Raw genomic sequence first — 17,296 nt, 5'->3', positions numbered from 1 at the left:
GGGATAACGTTTTTTTTAAATATATTTTGCACTGTGCCTGTTCTAGGGTATGACTACACGTTACTTATCTTTCATGGCAACACCCTCTTAGAGGACTTGATGGACCTGTTGATACTTCATCTTTGCAGGTGGAGCAGAAGCTTGTGATGGAAGCATAGGACCCGAGCAACACCATGAACTGCCGCTGGTGTTTAACCTTGATCAGGACATTCAGGAGGACATGCCACTGGACCGTAGGAGTGAGGAGTACCGTAAGGTGTTGCCCAAGTTAACGAGGGCTGTTGACTACCTTCTTTCTGACGTTGCCACAGACAATGTAACTATGGCAGACTACTCACAGGCGCCCTGGGCAGTGCCCTGCTGCAATCCAAAGCATATCGTCTGCCGATGTACTGAGCTGTAGTTCACAAATGTTGAAGCTCAGCTGGCTTGGCTGCGTCATTTTGCCAAATTGTCAATCCTGTTTGTCCCTGCTGCTCTCACCATTCGAACTCTTATCCGTCCCATGTCAAGACTTGGAAGCAAATTAAGCTTGAGATTAACTTGGACGGTGTTGGGAGAAAACCCTGAACACAAACACATTCCTACGTACAGCCTTCAGGTACTGATGTCTTTTGGTGCGCCGGACTGCTCTGAACTAGTGACACAGCCATGTCAGCCACAATAGAAGCCGACATGACTGCAGTCTACAATAATTTTTCACCAGTGGTAATATTTTTTGTTAGGTAGTGATTCAATCTTTAAGCAAACCATTTATCTTGGTACAGAAAGTTTATTTTCTCAGATTAGTGGAAAGTCCCTCTTTAAAGCTTGTTGCAGTATACTTGTGTTGGCTCTGGCCTAGAAAACCGAAATCTGAGAGTGTGGGGGACCAAGTTTAAAAGCTGCTCAGAGATTGAAATGCATTGTACTCACCTTCAGCACCGATGGGGGTTTTTAAATAAGCAATATGTCATCTCAAATTCCAGATGTTTAATCTTTAAAAACAGCAGTCGGCAATGCTAGATAGAGACATGATACGTTTATTGCAGAATTTACATTATTACTCCACAATAAATTGTTTGCATTATCTCTGTAAAATGCACTTTGCATGGGTAAAATAGTACTATATTGGTATTATGAACAGGAATACATATATTTTGATATTTGCAGGATTTCCTGGAAGTATATTTGTACAAATAGAATTGCATAAATTAAGGAAAACCATTTATATAAAAGGATAAATACAAATAAAATATTACAAGTAACAAGTTTGTACTGTGGTTCCGATGCATACGTCCGCTAAATACAAATGTGCATACAGTATATTTATTCCACACCCTTCCACAACTGAATGAAAATGACGCAAGTCACAATACGTTAAACGTGGAGCACCCGTGTGGTAATTTAGAGACCTTTTTTATGGCTTGGGCAAAAGCCTTTTTCTTCCAAATTCCGTCTGATCCAAACCCGTGCGTGGGATTCAGCTGCTGGCGTCTCGTCACGACACATCGTCTCTGACCGTCTGCCCGCCGCGGCACAAACTTATCTACCAAAATCAAAACAGAACCGCCTTATTCTCTCCAGCCGCAGATAGTTTGCAGGGTGTGTTATAAATGGACCCTGTGCACATGTGTAGGAAGGGTTAAGAGGGCTTTATACTGCTTGAACAGCTCTAGTAAAAGGCTGCAAAAGACAGGCTAGACCAAAATGTTAGAGATCTAGAGCAGGGGTACTCCAGTCCTCAAACCTCCTCCCCCCATCCCACCCCAAAGGCTGAGCCTCTGATTGAGCTACCTGTGCTGACACAGGGACTGATTGAGCCACCTGTGCTGAAGCAGGGATATCCTGAAACTCTGACCTGTTGGGGGGGTGGTTGAGGACTGTAGTTGAGCCCCCCTGATAAAGTAATACTGGGGAGGGTGGGTGGTCTTGATATTCTTACTCCAGCCTCTGGGATGAGACCCAATGTTCAAGACCCAGGATAGTAACTTAAAATTATTAGCTCCATTTCCCTGTGACCCGGACACTGAAAGCTAGACTGTAAGCTCACTGGGCCAGCAACTTGTATTCCACTAGGCACGTTGCGTACACTTGCCAGCATTTTAGAGAAGGGAATTGCCTGTCCCCACAAGACCAAAATCAAGTGCTTTTCATTTCTATCAATGTTAATATTAGTATAGTTAATATTTTGATTAATATTATTAATAAAAGGCAATAACGTTCCTTATTCAGTAGGTTAAAGTAACCCAGCGAGCGAGCGCCTTATTGCGGAAGCATCACAAATCATTGTGCGCAAGCTACAGCATAAAGCATTTATATATTAGCATTATAATGCCAATTTCCTAACCATCTAGTGGGAAGAAGGAATACAAAACTCTAAATCCCTTGGACGTCTGTTCTTTTTCAGCTTTTGTTTTGGTTTCTACGAACCTATCTGCAACTATAAACAGTCCGGTAGTGAAGTGAGCGCAATACAGCGCATATTCCCTGAATGGATCCAACTACGTCCAAGCTTGCTGAAAGACTAATGCAGGGGTGGTCAGCTCCAGTCCAAGGGCCACAACAGGTCATGTTTTAAGGATATCCCAGCTTCTGCACAGGTGGCTCAATCAGTGGCTCAGTTGAAGACTGAGCCACCCGTGCTGAAGTAGGGACATCCTAAAAACCTGACCTGTTGGTGGCCTCTTGAGGACTGAAGTTAACCACCCCTGGACTAATGCATCTTTTAGGGGGTCTTTGATACTTGAACTGTATTTAACAAAAAATACTCTTGTGAAAGCCCTTTTAGACATGAAACCTATGCTAGGAAACCATCTCCTGCGCTCTTCTAAACTGGTCGTTTTCTGGTGAAAATCCAATATAAAAGCAGGTCGTAAGTGGAGCAATCGGACCACAGATCCCAAACATGCCAAGGTGTAGGACAGAAATACCAAATGATATCTCCGTTTCCCAAGTAAACACTTTCAGGACTGTGCGATTCTGTAACAAACTCCTCCGTACAGCGTCCGACTCGCTCTCCAACACATTCAGATGCACAATGTTCTCGTCATGGTATAAAGCAATAGGATGTGCATTGAAAGGAAGCAGCGATGGGAACACTTGAAATGCAATGGATTTTACCAGCGAATAATAACACTGGTCTTGTACAGCGGTTCCGGTCATAAGGAACATCCCATTCCATACAACACTGTGGAAAATAGCCGATTAGGAACTGTGCCATAGCTACATACAGACTATGTACAGGCGTGTTTTGGGGTCAGTAGTGGTACTTTTCCATAGTACCCTCCTGTCAACCTAAAACGTGACGTTCTCATACTTTCATTGTACAAACTGAAATAGAATAGTATTTTTTTGGCAAAATCACCGGACCGGGTAACACAGTGAGAACAAAATAAGCCACAATATCTTAAAAAATAAAAAACGGTTGGCCATCTTTTTTTAGAAAGGAAAGGTATACAGGGATATACCAAATAGGTAAACATGGGAAGGATGTTGATCCAGGGAGTAATCTGATTGCCAATATTTGGAGTCAGGAAGGAATTTATTTTTCCCCTTATGAGATATCCTTAGATGATCTGTCACTGGGAGGGTTTGTTTGCCTTTGTCTGGATCAATATACTGTAAGTACGGATATAGGATCTGTCTAAATTTAGCATAGGTTGAACTTGGACGATTCTTTTTTTTGAACCTCATCTGCTATGTAACTATGGAAGATAAGAATGCATTTCTCCGTTAGGGTTGGTCTCTACGTCGTGTAGGACCAAGGATTATGGGAGAGGTCTAAAAATTTTGCCACTGCCAGATGTTAATGCTAATAGTGTTTGTCGCCACATCCTTGCTTGTATTGTGGTAGTAAATAAAGCATCAGCCCATTAACCCGGATGGTCAAATGATAAATTCCCATGAATAACCACTGTATTAAAAGTCAGGCAAACGGAAAACTGCGTCCAAAAACCGCTCGCAAGAGAGCGACTTCAAATAACCTCGACCTGCGAGTTCTAAAAAAAAAACGTGACCTTTTTCTACTTAACAGATTGGACGCGCGGCGATTCTGCACAGCGTCGTGCTTGCCTTTCAGCAACCTCGTAAAATGCTGAACTTGCTTTAAAAATACAAATTAAAATGGTAAAATATGGGTTCACATTTTCCAAGACGAGCTGCAAGTGAAGGTTGAGGATAACTTGGAAAGTGAAACATAAGCGAATGGAAGAACTGTAACAATGGTTTTTTATTTTAAAGCGACTCCATTTTGTCCTTAATTCCGAAGGAGTAACCGGATTACACGGTCATTTGAAAAAGACTCCACTTTAAAAAAAAAAAAATGTTCTTTTAACCTACGTGCTGAAAAAGTTTAAATAGCCTTCAAGACTTCCACTGCGTATTTTGCAGCAGGAAGGGAAGTTAGACATTAACAAAAAGGTATCCGGAATCGGATAAAGTGACGCGTGGGATCAGTGTGATCCTGTGTGCTGCGCCATTCTGAAATCACTCAATGGAACAATCTGATTTCAGATGGTTTCATTAGAATACACAAGGAGTGGCCAACTCCAGTCAACCAACAGGCCAGGTCTTAGGGATATCCCTGCTTCTGCACATGTGGCTCAGCCTTCCTGGCCTGGTGGTGGCCCTTGAGGACTGGAGTTGGCCTCCCCTGTAATATATACAGTACATACACAAGCTCAATGGATTTTCCCATTAATGTATCAATTAAGCTCTTCAGCCATGTGAGCCAATTTTGTGCTCGTGATTTGACCCCCGAAGAATCTCCGATAATAAATGCGTCTATTGCAGCGATTGGGATTTATAGGAGTTGACTTCTGGCATGAGATACTTGCTGCACACAACCACACCACCCCCTGGATCGAGAGCACGGTGTATGATTTAGGGTGCCGTGAAATGATTAGATTTTTAGTGTTTCCTCCCTAACTTTGGGAACTTTCTGCAACCACGGTTGGAGAGGCCCCGCGCTCTTCCCCAAGGCATTTAAATTGTCTTCGGCAACGCGTCGGGGTCACGTTGCCATGGCAACCCGACATAATTTGCCGTCGAAGACAGGGTAAGAAGGGGGCGCGAGCATGGAGGGGAGAGCGGGCAGGGGGGTGCAGCGGGGCAGGTTTGTGCACCCTTGCTCTAAGCCAACGCAGGAGCGATGGAACGTGGAAGTAAAGCCTATGTGGAATAAGGATGGGCCGAGGTTTGCATAGGCCAGCGTTCAATGGGAAGCAAGAATGACATTCAACTGTGAGTCTCGCCTTCCAACAGGTTTTCCAAGCCGCTGTCGGCATACTCGCCCAAAAATGGACAGTAGCCTTCCTTGGGGATTGTATACAGAAAAACAAAAATTCCCTGAAACACAAAACTGCTTCTTCAATTACTTGTAGCTAATTTACATTATATACACTATTATGGTAGTAAAGAGTATAGTATATTATATTTGGAGCGAGTAATCACAAACGCATGCGAGCCAATTTAAACGTATTATCTGAGGCTTCCACCACTGTACGGTTTCATTTATCTGCGCGAATGCTACACATTGCAAAGCAGGGAGCTCGTTTGGCACTGAATGGGGTTAAACTAGGGGCTCAACTCCAGTCCTCAAGGCCGCTACAAGGGTCAGATTTTCAAGATATCCCTGCTTCAGCACAGGTTGGCTGTTGAAGACTGTCTTCACAGCCAACCTGTGCTGACGCAGGGATATCCTGAAAATCTGGCCCGCGGGGGTGAGAGGGGTGTTGAGGACTGGAGTTGACAACCCCTAGGTTAAACAAAGGCTATAAGAGCCACCCTAGGAGTTATAGAATCACCATCTTTTTCTATGGGGGTCTATAGTTCTTGGCAGAATTGTCCAGTTAGAATTCCTTTCACGCTACAATGCAAGCACATGATATAAAGTCTATATGAATGCGTTTAGAGTACCAAACCTCCAGGGCTGATTTGGTTATCAGTGGAATGGCTTTTAAGGTAACATGGCACATTTCTCCTTGGAGGAGGGAACACTTTTTCCCTGGGGTTTTTTTTGCTACGGTTTTAGGGAGTCTGAATGCTCACAGGCGGAAACTCGTTTTCATCGTCCAGACGGATGGATCCTGCGGCCAACTCGTGTTCGGGAATAAGTTCTCCGCGCAGGGCTCCCCCGTCCTCCGAATAACCTGGGAGACAAAAAGGGATGGTGGGGTTAGTGGGATTGGGATGGATTTGCACACGTGTACATTTTTACATTGGATGTCCAGTCACAGATAAATCAACTAGCCTTGAAGCCGGGCGTCCCTGGTAACATCCAACATGGCTTTAAACGGCCTATCTCCCACCTGTCAGCGCCCCCTTGTTGGGGGGAGGGGAGAGCCTTGGGGTTTGAGGTTTTACAGTGATCGCGTAGCTCACCTGTCATGGTGGATGAGGGGGGTGCCGTGCTGGGTCTGGCCAATGTGGCTGCGTAAGACGCTGGGACAGGACACTCCTCGCTCTCGCCGTCTGTCTCGGCCTTCCCCGCTCCAAGCAGACTGTTACAAGAAGAGTGGTTTCCTCCCGTCAGTAATATCTCACGCTTGGGCTTCCCCAGTGGATGTGCTTTCGGTATTTTTTAATACTGCCCCTAGTGTAGCTCCCTTTTATATACTATTTGTAGGGGAGTATTTCGGTATCACTGTGTGTAATCATAGATGGAGCAGCCCAGTGCTGCACAAATTGTAAACTGAGAGGCTGTTAAGGCAGGGGTGCTTTACTCTGACTCGTCAAGCCCCCTCAGGTCAGGTTTTTAGGGTATCCCAGCTTCAGCACAGGTGGCTCAGTCTTCGACAGCCTCCGATTGAGCCACCTGCGCTGAAGCTGGGGATATCCTGAAAACCTGACCTGTTGGGGGGGTTGAGGACTGGAATTGAGCACCCCGTGTTAGGGCGTGAGTGCTGCAAACCCCTCTGGTAACAAGCTTACTAAGAAGCAGTGACTGCTTTCTGCCTGCACGCTAAACCCAACATAGGCAATCGTTGCGTGTCTATGGAGTGATGTTTATATTTATCCGCGGGTCGTATCTTGAATTAGCCCGGTGTCCAGCTTTTGGGTGGAAGAAAAACAGAACTATTTTTTTTTTTTTTATTACTGAACAATCCACTGTCAAGAACAAGCATCAACCGTTCTGCTCCGGTCACCTGTGTTTCTTTATTAGGACACACTCCCCTCCATCCTGCGGGTCCAAGTTGTAGATGTAGAGATGGCCGCTGGAGGACGCCACCAGGAGTCGTGGCAGCTTCTGAATTCTGAAAGCAGAGATTATTCCTGCTCACTCACATTAATAATGATAATGCTTACAACCCCTCCTAGTTTCCTTTCTAACGTGTGAAAGCTTTGGCGGGCCCATGTTGTGCTGTGCACAGTGACTGACAAACCCTTCCCCAATCAGAGGCCCCTAAGGCGAAGTCCATGCTGCCGCAGACCGCACGGAGGCGTCCGCGCGCAGCGCGATCACATTGCATTAAGGCATTGATCGCGCCCATAGACCGCGCAACAGCCGGAGGGGGCGCCCGTTGTGCAAGGAAAAGTTTGAAACTGATTCCTCGGCGCAATGGGCAGGTCACTGACACGCCCCCCCCGATGGCAGGTCTAGCACGCCTCCGCGCGGGGCGAAGGCAGTAGGGACCAGGCCTATGAAACAAAACCAACCACATATTTGCTTTGTGTTCGTTTCAGGAAGCCAAGATTGCACCTTTTAATGCCAGAATATCTACAATGATACCAAGCGGGGGATGGCGCTGCTTACGTGACCAAGGTGCAAGCGTTCTTCTGGCCTGAGAAGTTCAACCGCACGGTGGCGAAAGCCCGGTCCTGGTTCATCATGTCCGATACTTGGGTCGGGAGGTAGTTGGAAGCGGCCTGAAACATCTTGCCCATGTAACCGGTCCAGGAGGCGTTCTCTTCTGGCCTGAGGGTGGGAGAGTTATCACCAAGAGACAGGGCTTCTGGCCGGAGGATGGGAGAGTTATCCCCAAGAGACAGGGCATCTGGCCGGAGGAAGGAAGCATCCCCAAGAGGCAGGGCATCTGGCCGGAGGATGGGAGTTATCCCCAAGAGGCAGGGCATCTGGCCGGAGGATGGGAGAGTTATCCCCAAGAGGCAGGGCTTTTGGCCGGAGGATGGAAGAGTTATCCCCAAGAGACGGGGCTTCTGGCCGGAGGATGGAAGAGTTATCCCCAAGAGACGGGGCTTCTGGCCGGAGGATGGAAGAGTTATCCCCAAGAGACGGGGCTTCTGGCCGGAGGATGGGAGAGTTATCCCCAAGAGACAGGGCTTCTGGCCGGAGGATGGGAGAGTTATCCCCAAGAGACAGGGCTTCTGGCCGGAGGATGGGAGAGTTATCACCAAGAGACAGGGCTTCTGGCCTGAGTATGGGAGAGTTATCACCAAGAGACAGGGCTTCTGGCCGGAGGATGGGAGAGTTATCCCCAAGAGACAGGGCTTCTGGCCTGAGGATGGGAGAGTCATCCCCAAGAGGCAGGGCTTCTGGCCTGAGGATGGGAGAGTTATCCCCAAGAGACGGCTCTTGTACAGGTTAGCTTATCATGAGAAAGCAGATCGCATGATGGGACTGTATGTATGCATATCTTGTATGGAGCTTGTAGGCCAGGGCTCGTCGACTGGCGCCCGCGATGGGACCTTGCTGTGGTCGTTGAGCTCTCTGCCAATTTGACACTAGTTGCTTGGGCAGCCAGGTGCAGTTTTTCACACTGACACTCCCTTGTAAGTTCCAGTAACGTAAATCTATATGTTACAGATGTTCTACATTTTGAAAATATTATACTTTGTCTTTAAATGTCTAAAATGTCATTACAATAAGCTTGCAGCCCTTGTAGGCCTCGATGTTTTCTGATCTGGCCCCTTTTGGAGAACTAGTTAAAGATACCTGTTGGGCGTATAGCGGTCAAGGACTTATTACCTGAATGTATGGTATCTGGGCAGCCTCTGCCAAATAACTGGTATTTTATCCCTTTTGCTGCCAAGTTTGCCATGCATTTGGGGAGAAAACATACATTTTTGTCCAAAGTGTACAGCACAGAAGTGAGTGTTAGGCGTGTAATATAGTGCGCGCGCTATCGTGCGCGCCAATTATAATTGGCTGTGTTAACCAGACGTTTCTATACTAGGGACGCGGTGGCGCGGCAGACCAGGGAAAATACAATCAAATTGTGTTTTCACACTGCTGCCACGCCGCGAACCAATCACAGCGTGGCCTAATGCCCCCTAACCGCGCGCGTCACCGCTTGCACCCTAACAACTAAACGTGCACGCCGGGCGCATGCCAGCGCCTACTATATAACAAGCCTTAGGCTGGGGCCATGGGTGCATCCGTGCGGAAGCAGGAGGGGCGCGCGTTGCGTGAGAAATCAGTTAAACTGATTTCTCAGCGCAACTGACAGGTCACGTCTGTCCAATGAGGGCGAACCAGCTCCGTGACGTCACTGGCACGCCCCTAGACACACCCACGGAGGGCGCGTACGATGGCCAAAAATCGCACCCGCTTCAAGCGGGTGACGCCCGTGCGGTGGCGCGCTTGGCCGTGACGAAGACTGTATGGACATGAACGTGGACTATGTGTGAGTGAAATCTCAATACCATTTTTAAGGGAGTTTCCAAAATTTCTGGTGGAGAAGCGCCACCTAATGGAAAGACAGAGGCCTGCAGCCCTTTATCAGACGCATGGGAAGTGTGAGGGAAGATGTTTCCACTTCAAATGAAGTCAATGCTTGGTTTTGTTTTTTTGGAGCTTTTAACCATTTCCAGACATGGCTGCCATTATGATAAATATACATGTAATGATTGTGCAGCCTGTGTGATTTTTAAGGCTTGTATGATTCTTTAGGAGAAGCCCACTGATGCAAGGGCTGGGCAAATCCAGTCCTCAAGGGACACCAACAGGTCAGGTTTTCAGGATATCCCTGCTTCAGCACAGGTGACACAATCAGTGGCTGTCGTTGACGGAGTCACCTGTGCTGAAGCAGGGATATCCTGAAAACCTGACCTGTTGGTGGCCCTCGTTACATTGTTCCCAAAACCAGCAATAACTGGTTTACTTAGCCGCCGTCTCCCATCCTTCCTGGCAGGACACGCGAGAACGAACTCGGCTTAATAGCTACTGTCCGTGACTCTGCCGCTCAACTTCCTCTGCTGCTTGGGGATATGATGCAAGACCCTGCGATCAGCGTTTTCACACAGCCCCCCTCTGTCACGGGCTGAAGCATTTCACACGCTGTTGACTTTTGCAAGCGCTTCAGGATGTGAGATGTGAGTAACGTTAGATAAACATTTTCAAGCTTGCCGTTTCCAAAGCATAGAAGGGGTGGGGGGGGGGGGGGGAGAAAGAGACATGCAAAATGTACACCTTGCATGCATCTGCATTACATTACCTACTCACGGGGTGAGCTTCGTTCATCTGTTAATATAAGCTTTCCTTGTTTGACCTGACCTCGGGGGAGGGGGGCTGCTTCCCCACCCCACACATCAGCCACTGCCGGTCCTATAATCTAAGCGTAGCTACCTGGCGGCGAGCTGCTCCAGTTTGAAGATGTGCACGGTCTCCGTGTTGCTGGACGCGCAGAGGAACTGAGCATCCATGCTGAAGACTAGAGAGCTGATGTTCACGTACCTGCGTCGGGGGAAAGCATGGCTGGAGATCAGTATATGGCTGCGTCAAAGGGCAACGTACAACAACAAATATTTCCAGGCAATCTGGCTTCCACCCCCCCCCCCCCCCCCGGATAGATGCAGAGGGGGGGTCTCCGGAGCTGAACCCCATTAATTTCAGCACCGGGACCCCCTGATTCCGGAGATACCTCTGTAGGAGGTACCGGAAGCCGGTCTGCTACCAGGGATCTTATAATGGCAGCGTTTCAAAGCTTCCACGAGCCAATAGGATGCTGTGACGTCTCCCAGCGAGGCTTCCTATTGGCCCGCGAAACGCAGGAGCTTTAAACCCCAGCCGAAGCGGCTACCGGCACCTACTACGGAGGTCTGTCTCTCCGGAAGCAGGGGGTCTCCGGATCTGAACTTGATGGGGTTCAACTCTGGAGACCCCCCGCTTAAATCCTGGGTACACAAAGTGTTCTTTTTGTTGGTTTAAGTGCTTGGATTGCTCCTTTTAAAAAAAATCCCAATGAATATTGGGATATTTATTAAGCTTTTCACTGCCTTGTTGCAGTATCCTGAAGGGACACCGCTAAAATGAACCCCTTTGCTGCCAACGGGGTCAATGCATTGGCAGGGGAGGGGAAAAAGCATTACACAATAAAACTGCGTATTCTATGCAGACGTGTCTTAAAAGCAGATTGTCAGCTCTTCAGCCCAGAGCTTCATTGTGACTATTGGACTACACAAAGCATTCTATAAACAGAGGGGGGGGGATGGGGGGGGAAACACCAGTAAAAATATATTCATGTTTTTGCAGCTCACACGAGTCTAATCATTAAAAGCATATGGAGCAGCCCTTTCACAGAGGTCATTATCTCTAACACCAGTGGAACAGAAATGCCAGCTAAGCTGTGTGTCGCATTGTGTGTGTGTGTGTGTGTGTGTTATAAACTTACACACAGGGCACTGGGATTCCTTTCATGCACCTGAAATGAAGATGCGGTTTTAGCTTATACATTTAAAGTTCCTAGGACAGCCCCTCTTGCTGGTTCAAAATATATATATTTTTTTCCCAACACCACACGTGGTTCTATTTCACAAGTCTTTAAACATCCCCCTGTACTGTATGAATGTCCTTGCGTTTGCCTGTTTCGAGAGCAGATTAATGTGCGCTCACCTCTTCATCCCTCGCCTAAATTCGTACAGTTTCTGCCCCTCGGGAACGGAAAACACACGAATCACAGTCCCCTGTCATGACGAGGCAATAATAAAAAGAACATTAGCAGGAATTAAACAAAGATACCAACCGCTTCGGAACGTCATAATGAAAGGGAAAAAAAATAAAAAATATCTGTATTTCTAAGTTAAATCAAACTGGAATTTTAATTCTAAAACTATCAGCGAACTAAGCGCTACTAAGAATTATTAGTGGTACTGTTCATTTAATAGCGACACAAATTACCATGACATGTAACTGCCCAGAAGACCCCAGGCTGGGCCCTGCTTTGCGTTCGACGTGTTCGGGTCGCTTTCTAATGTACTCACCTTCTCGGAAGCGCTGGCTAATTTTATTCCTGTAGAGTTGAAAGCCATGGCAGCAAGGGGGCTGTCGTGGGCAGGTATCGTGCATTCAGTTTTCTGCAAATAGAAATTATTGTAAACATCTTTTCTATTTTAGGATAAAAACAACCCAAAAATTAAATGCCACTAGACAAAGTAGATTCTGTGCCGATCCGTCCCACAGTGCAGCCGGAGACCTTGTTTCTATAGCGCCTTGTAGCCGAGCTTCTCAACAACTTCTTCTGAGGTTTTAATTACTATGAAGGCTATTCAATATGCCAGGGGTGCGCAAACTTTTCAGTCTGCGCGCCCCCTCCTTACCTTGTCTCCGGGGTCACGTTGTCTTGGCAACGCGTCGCTGGAGACAAGGTATGGGACGTTGATCCCCCTGCATTTAATTTAGATGCCTTGGGGGAAGAGCGCGGGGCCTCTAAGTGCCACGCCCCCGCCCCCCCCTAGAACATCTCAGGAGCCCCCCAGTTTGCACACCCCTGCAATATGCTTTAAGGTGACTTCCCTGTGCTGTGAAACGTTTTAGACCCATTTGTTTGGACCTGAACTCTTCTCCAGCACAGGAAAGACTTCTTCACCACATATTGATTCAGCAAATAAGCGGAGCTCCAATGATCGGCAAAACACTGAGCCCCAAATGCCTTCAAGTATTAAGGGCCATATTTACCAAGCAGTCTACTGACACAAGGCACATTCTGGTGTTGGAAGATATTCAGGTTTTTGGCCTGCACGGTGTCTCATGGTAGAAGACTGCTTAGTAAACATGGGCCTAGAGTTTTGCAGCAGTGTTAATTGCTTGATGGTAACAAACTTTAGCTGGCAAAGTCAGCTGTGTAACGAGTCATGTGGAAATGTAAGAAGTCGGGTGGACTGAAGCTCTTGGTAGTCTCTATTTCTAGACAACATCTGCAGCGGCCTTTCATCTCCCCCTCCCCCCCCCCACGCAGGAGACTGTCCCAGGTTGTGTTTACGAAAGGAGATGGTGCAGAGGGGCAGAGTCAAACCTCTCACTGGCTGCAGGACAGCTGGACTTACCAAGGAGTTGGCATCGTACACCATGATCTCGCCAATAGAGGAGCTGCCGGGGTATGCCAGGTAGGAGTTGGAATGGTTGATAGAAAGTGCGCATAGACCTAGGAATAGTGGAGATATTAATACTTTGTGTCCGCCTGGCAGCATAATGTAAAGAAACACAGTCACAAGATAAAAGATGCGAAAGTAGCATTGGAAATAACCAAATGCACCATTCCCTTAACTGAAACCGATAAACGCTCAGTAGCAAATCCCCTTCTGCCACCAGTCTTTTTTTACCTCCAGTAGTGAGCAGAGATCACATACGTAGATATTGCTCCCAGCAATTCACAAAAATGGCACAGCCGTCCTGAACAGTGATAGAGGGGCAGCTTCTACACTTAGTATGATCACGCACGCCAAACTACAATAATATACAAATATTTTTTTATTGAAGTCAATGTTTGCATTATTACTGCACCTTTGGTGTAGTAATAACACAAACGTTGACTTCAATAAAATAAGATTTTTTTATTTGATTGTAATCTGGAGTGCGTGATCATACTAAATATATACGGTTATACAAGCCGCTTGCAGCGTCTGCAAATGACAGCACCAGCACTTTGAGAATGGAGCCTTAGAGCACAACGTGAGTAACGTGTGCAACTCTTGCACCAACATTATTCTAGAGGGGCAGGACACGGACACACACACACACACACACACACACACACACACACACACACACACACACACACACTAAGCTCTTCGGGGCAGGGACGCCTTTTCCTACTGTTTTATGTCTGTAGCTCTTATTCCCATTCTTATAAAATACTATGTGACGTGTATTGCAAAGCGCTCTGTACACGGATGGTGCTATATAAAGATACACACACATACATACACACACACACACACACACACACACACACACACACAGCAGCGAAGCACTGACTGGTAAAGTATTCCAACATCTGCAAGCGTCGCAGCAGAACACACCACAACATCAGAATCCTCATTGGGTTAAGAGTCTGAGCGTCCTTCAGGAATCCCTGCCAGCGCCGTTACTAGTTATCCGGCTGCTGTGGCTTCAGTGGGCGATGCGTGTTCTAGACGTGTAGAGAATATAGGCACACACAGAAAGCCTCGCCGTGCCGCCGCCGCTGCCTTTTTAAAATGCCCGCTTACCTGTTGTGTTCTGTGGAGTATCCAGCAAGGTTTTGAGGAGTTTCATGTCCTTGATGTTATGAATATAAATAGACTCTTCCAGGCACACAACCAACCGCTGAAACCAAAATCCGGAGTCACCACGGTGTAGAGGGGAGAGAGGGGGAAATAGTCTTGTAGTTGGGTTACTGGCCTCTGAAGTGGGAATCCCTCGCCTAAAAGGAGTAATCCACCATAACACCCATTTTTTGGGTCAGGTTTGGATCTGGGGGTGTGGGGGGGGTTCTCCAGAACTGACCCACACTATTTTCAGCTCTGGGGATCTCGCAGGTTCTGGAGATACTTACTGGTGAAGTGAACAGTATTATTTCCTGGTTTTTAAAGAGGATTTAAATGGCCATCCAATAGGAGGCTACAGTCTATATTGCAGCTTCCTATTGGTCCGAGATTTGCAGTTATTTTGTTTCCCCTGGCGTGAGATTTATAACTGGTAAATCTCAGGAACCAGTGGTCCCCCAGAGCAGAAAATAGCAGTGTTTGAAGATAGATATAGATACATATATTAGGGGAGACAGGGGACTGCTCCTTTACCAGGACAGCCAGCTCCATGGGCCATTAACGTTATCCTTGTGCTCCAATTTGATTGTAAGCTCTTGGACATGTTATCATACCCGTAATACAGTATTACAATTACAGCATTAAAGAGACGAGTATTTAACACACACGAGAGCACAAAGGTAGTGATGGTCCCTTAATCGTCACCCATATACGGCCGCTCCGGCAGTGTAGGATGTGTTTATAGGTTACGCCGCGCACGCCTGCCGATTCAGCCTGACTGAGAGGATGTTGCCGCTCCGGCAGTGTAGGGTGTGTTTATAGGTTACGCCGCGCACGCCTGCTCTTTACCTGCTGGTTCAGCCTGACGGAGAGGATGTTGCCGCTCCGGCAGTGTAGGATGTGTTTATAGGTTACGCCGCGCACGCCTGCTCTTTACCTGCTGGTTCAGCCTGACGGAGAGGATGTTGCCGCTCCGGCAGTGTAGGGTGTGTTTATAGGTTACGCCGCGCACGCCTGCTCTTTACCTGCTGGTTCAGCCTGACGGAGAGGATGTTGCCGCTCCGGCAGTGTAGGATGTGTTTATAGGTTACGCCGCGCACGTCTGCGCTTTACCTGCCGGTTCAGCCTGACGGAGAGGATGTTGCCGCTCCGGCAGTGTAGGGTGTGTTTATAGGTTACGCCGCGCACGCCTGCGCTTTACCTGCCGGTTCAGCCTGACGGAGAGGATGTTGCTGGAGTAGTTGTAGTTGCAAATCTCGGTGCCTTTCTTGAAGTGGTAAACATTCATCTGTCGAGGCTTCGCGTGGCTGACCACGACCACCAGGCTGCTGGAGAAGAGGCGTTCCACGATGTACACGTCCGAGGCCTCACCTGCACAGTGCAGCACAGTGTACAGTAAGACAAACTAAAAGGGGCTTCACTCCATTCCAGCGGAGACCAACAAAAACGCCACTCCGGTGGAAGTGGCAAAAAATATTTTAGCGGTGGTAGGCTACAGGGATCAACGTTTCAGTCCTAGCGTGGACCATGTGCTAAACATCACTGGATACAGGGATTGGAGTCTCGTTTTCATTTCAATCAAGAGTCCTTGGTAGTGATGTCCCGGGTACTCGGCCATAATTAAAGTACCCGGAACCGGCCCAGGGCGCTGGGACCCAGTGCCGGGTAATTTCCGCTCTGCTCTAATCTCGGTGGAGGGTGTGGAGGACCATGGCGACATCCTGGTGGCGGTGGTGGGAGCAGCGGAAGACGTCCTTCAGCCGGTGGCGGTAGCAGCAGAGGATGACATCCTTCACAACCGGGGCGAGCAGAGGAACATGTGACCAGAGCAGGAGCGTTACTATTAGACTGTCGGGGAGGAGTGCGCCCCAGCCGTCCGACCCGGAAGTCTTCTGACTTCTGGTGCAGCTCCTCCTTGGCTGTCCAATAGTAACGCTCCTGCTCCGGTCACATGTTCCTCTGCTCGCCCCGGTTGTGAAGGATGTCATCCTCTGCTGCTACCGCCACCGGCTGAAGGACGTCTTCCGCTGCTCCCACTGCCACCAGCATGTCGTCGTGGCACTCCTCCACCTCCGCCGCGGTCCTCATCTCCCTCCGCCGCGGTCCTCATCTCCCTCCGCCGCCGGTGGCAGCCAAGTCAAAACTACCCATTTTTTTCCGAGTACCCGGTCACTTTGTGAACACGGTACGTCCCTAATCCTTGGGGTTTTTGGAGCACCTGTGACATTTCTCCTTCCTACCAGCATGGAAACAGTTAAAGACGCCCCTCTCTTGCTGTTTTAAATTAACACACTGCGTGAGGATTTAGGTTTTGAAGCCGTGCTAGACGTGTGATGTTATAATGAAATATTGGGAACTTAATTTTTAAATTAATAAAAAACAAAACAAAAAAACACAGTTCAAATTCTCTCTTAAAGACAAAGGCTGCGTCCATGCATGCTGAAGACCGCGCGGAGGCGTGCGACATCACCCGTGTTTAGCGTGAGGGTTTTTTGGCGATACTAGATGCGCCGTGTCGTGGGGGCGTGTCGTGGGGGCGTGCCAGTGACGTCACGGAGCTAGTTCGCCCTCATTGTGCGAACCGCTCTGGTGACCTGGCTATGGCGCCGAAGAATCAGATTGAACTGATTCAGTGCGCACGCGCGGTCTATGAGCGGGATCATTGCCTTAAGGCATTGTGATCGCGCCGGCCACGCACACGCATGATCTCCGGCAGCATGGACGCCGCCTAAGAGGTTCATTCTAATATCTTCTATGTGTGACAAACCGGTTCGAAAAAACCCTTTCCGATGGGATTGCATACTTTCCTTTTCTGTAATCCCTTCTCGTGTGTCCAATCCGTGTCTATAAAGGCTTTTTTTTAGAAGCGGTATCACTCTGGCTCCGCCAATCC

At 48.0% G+C, this 17,296-nt stretch overlaps 2 protein-coding genes across 9 annotated transcripts in view; one reads left to right on the top strand and one right to left on the bottom strand.

Moving 5' to 3' along the window:
- The window catches only part of ARSG (arylsulfatase G), a 118,156-nt gene extending 116,479 nt beyond the window's left edge, over nt 1-1,677 (top strand). For 6 of the 7 annotated variants that reach the window (XM_075580112.1, XM_075580108.1, XM_075580110.1 and 3 more), the window contains one exon: nt 129-1,677. In XM_075580112.1, the coding sequence (XP_075436227.1) occupies nt 129-403 (275 nt within the window). In that variant the 3' untranslated portion in view covers nt 404-1,677. Of the gene's footprint in view, nt 1-46 lie in introns of all 7 variants that reach the window. The other variant, XM_075580114.1, reaches the window with a different exon arrangement.
- WIPI1 (WD repeat domain, phosphoinositide interacting 1) overlaps nt 452-17,296 on the bottom strand; it is a 31,328-nt gene continuing 14,483 nt past the window's right edge. The window contains exons 3-14 of one of the 2 annotated variants that reach the window (XM_075580116.1): nt 15,605-15,774; nt 14,368-14,464; nt 13,204-13,301; nt 12,142-12,234; nt 11,774-11,844; nt 11,553-11,582; nt 10,508-10,615; nt 7,736-7,897; nt 7,128-7,235; nt 6,364-6,482; nt 6,031-6,131; nt 452-1,528 (exon numbers count right to left, since the gene is read on the bottom strand). In XM_075580116.1, coding sequence (XP_075436231.1) covers nt 1,481-1,528; nt 6,031-6,131; nt 6,364-6,482; nt 7,128-7,235; nt 7,736-7,897; nt 10,508-10,615; nt 11,553-11,582; nt 11,774-11,844; nt 12,142-12,234; nt 13,204-13,301; nt 14,368-14,464; nt 15,605-15,774 — 1,205 coding nt within the window. In that variant the 3' untranslated portion in view covers nt 452-1,480. The remainder of the gene's footprint in view (nt 1,529-6,030; nt 6,132-6,363; nt 6,483-7,127; nt 7,236-7,735; nt 7,898-10,507; nt 10,616-11,552; nt 11,583-11,773; nt 11,845-12,141; nt 12,235-13,203; nt 13,302-14,367; nt 14,465-15,604; nt 15,775-17,296) is intronic. The other variant, XM_075580117.1, reaches the window with a different exon arrangement.

Source organism: Ascaphus truei, chromosome 22 (assembly GCF_040206685.1).
Source record: "Ascaphus truei isolate aAscTru1 chromosome 22, aAscTru1.hap1, whole genome shotgun sequence".
NCBI lineage: Eukaryota > Metazoa > Chordata > Amphibia > Anura > Ascaphidae > Ascaphus > Ascaphus truei.
This window is presented reverse-complemented; position numbering and strand designations above follow the sequence as displayed.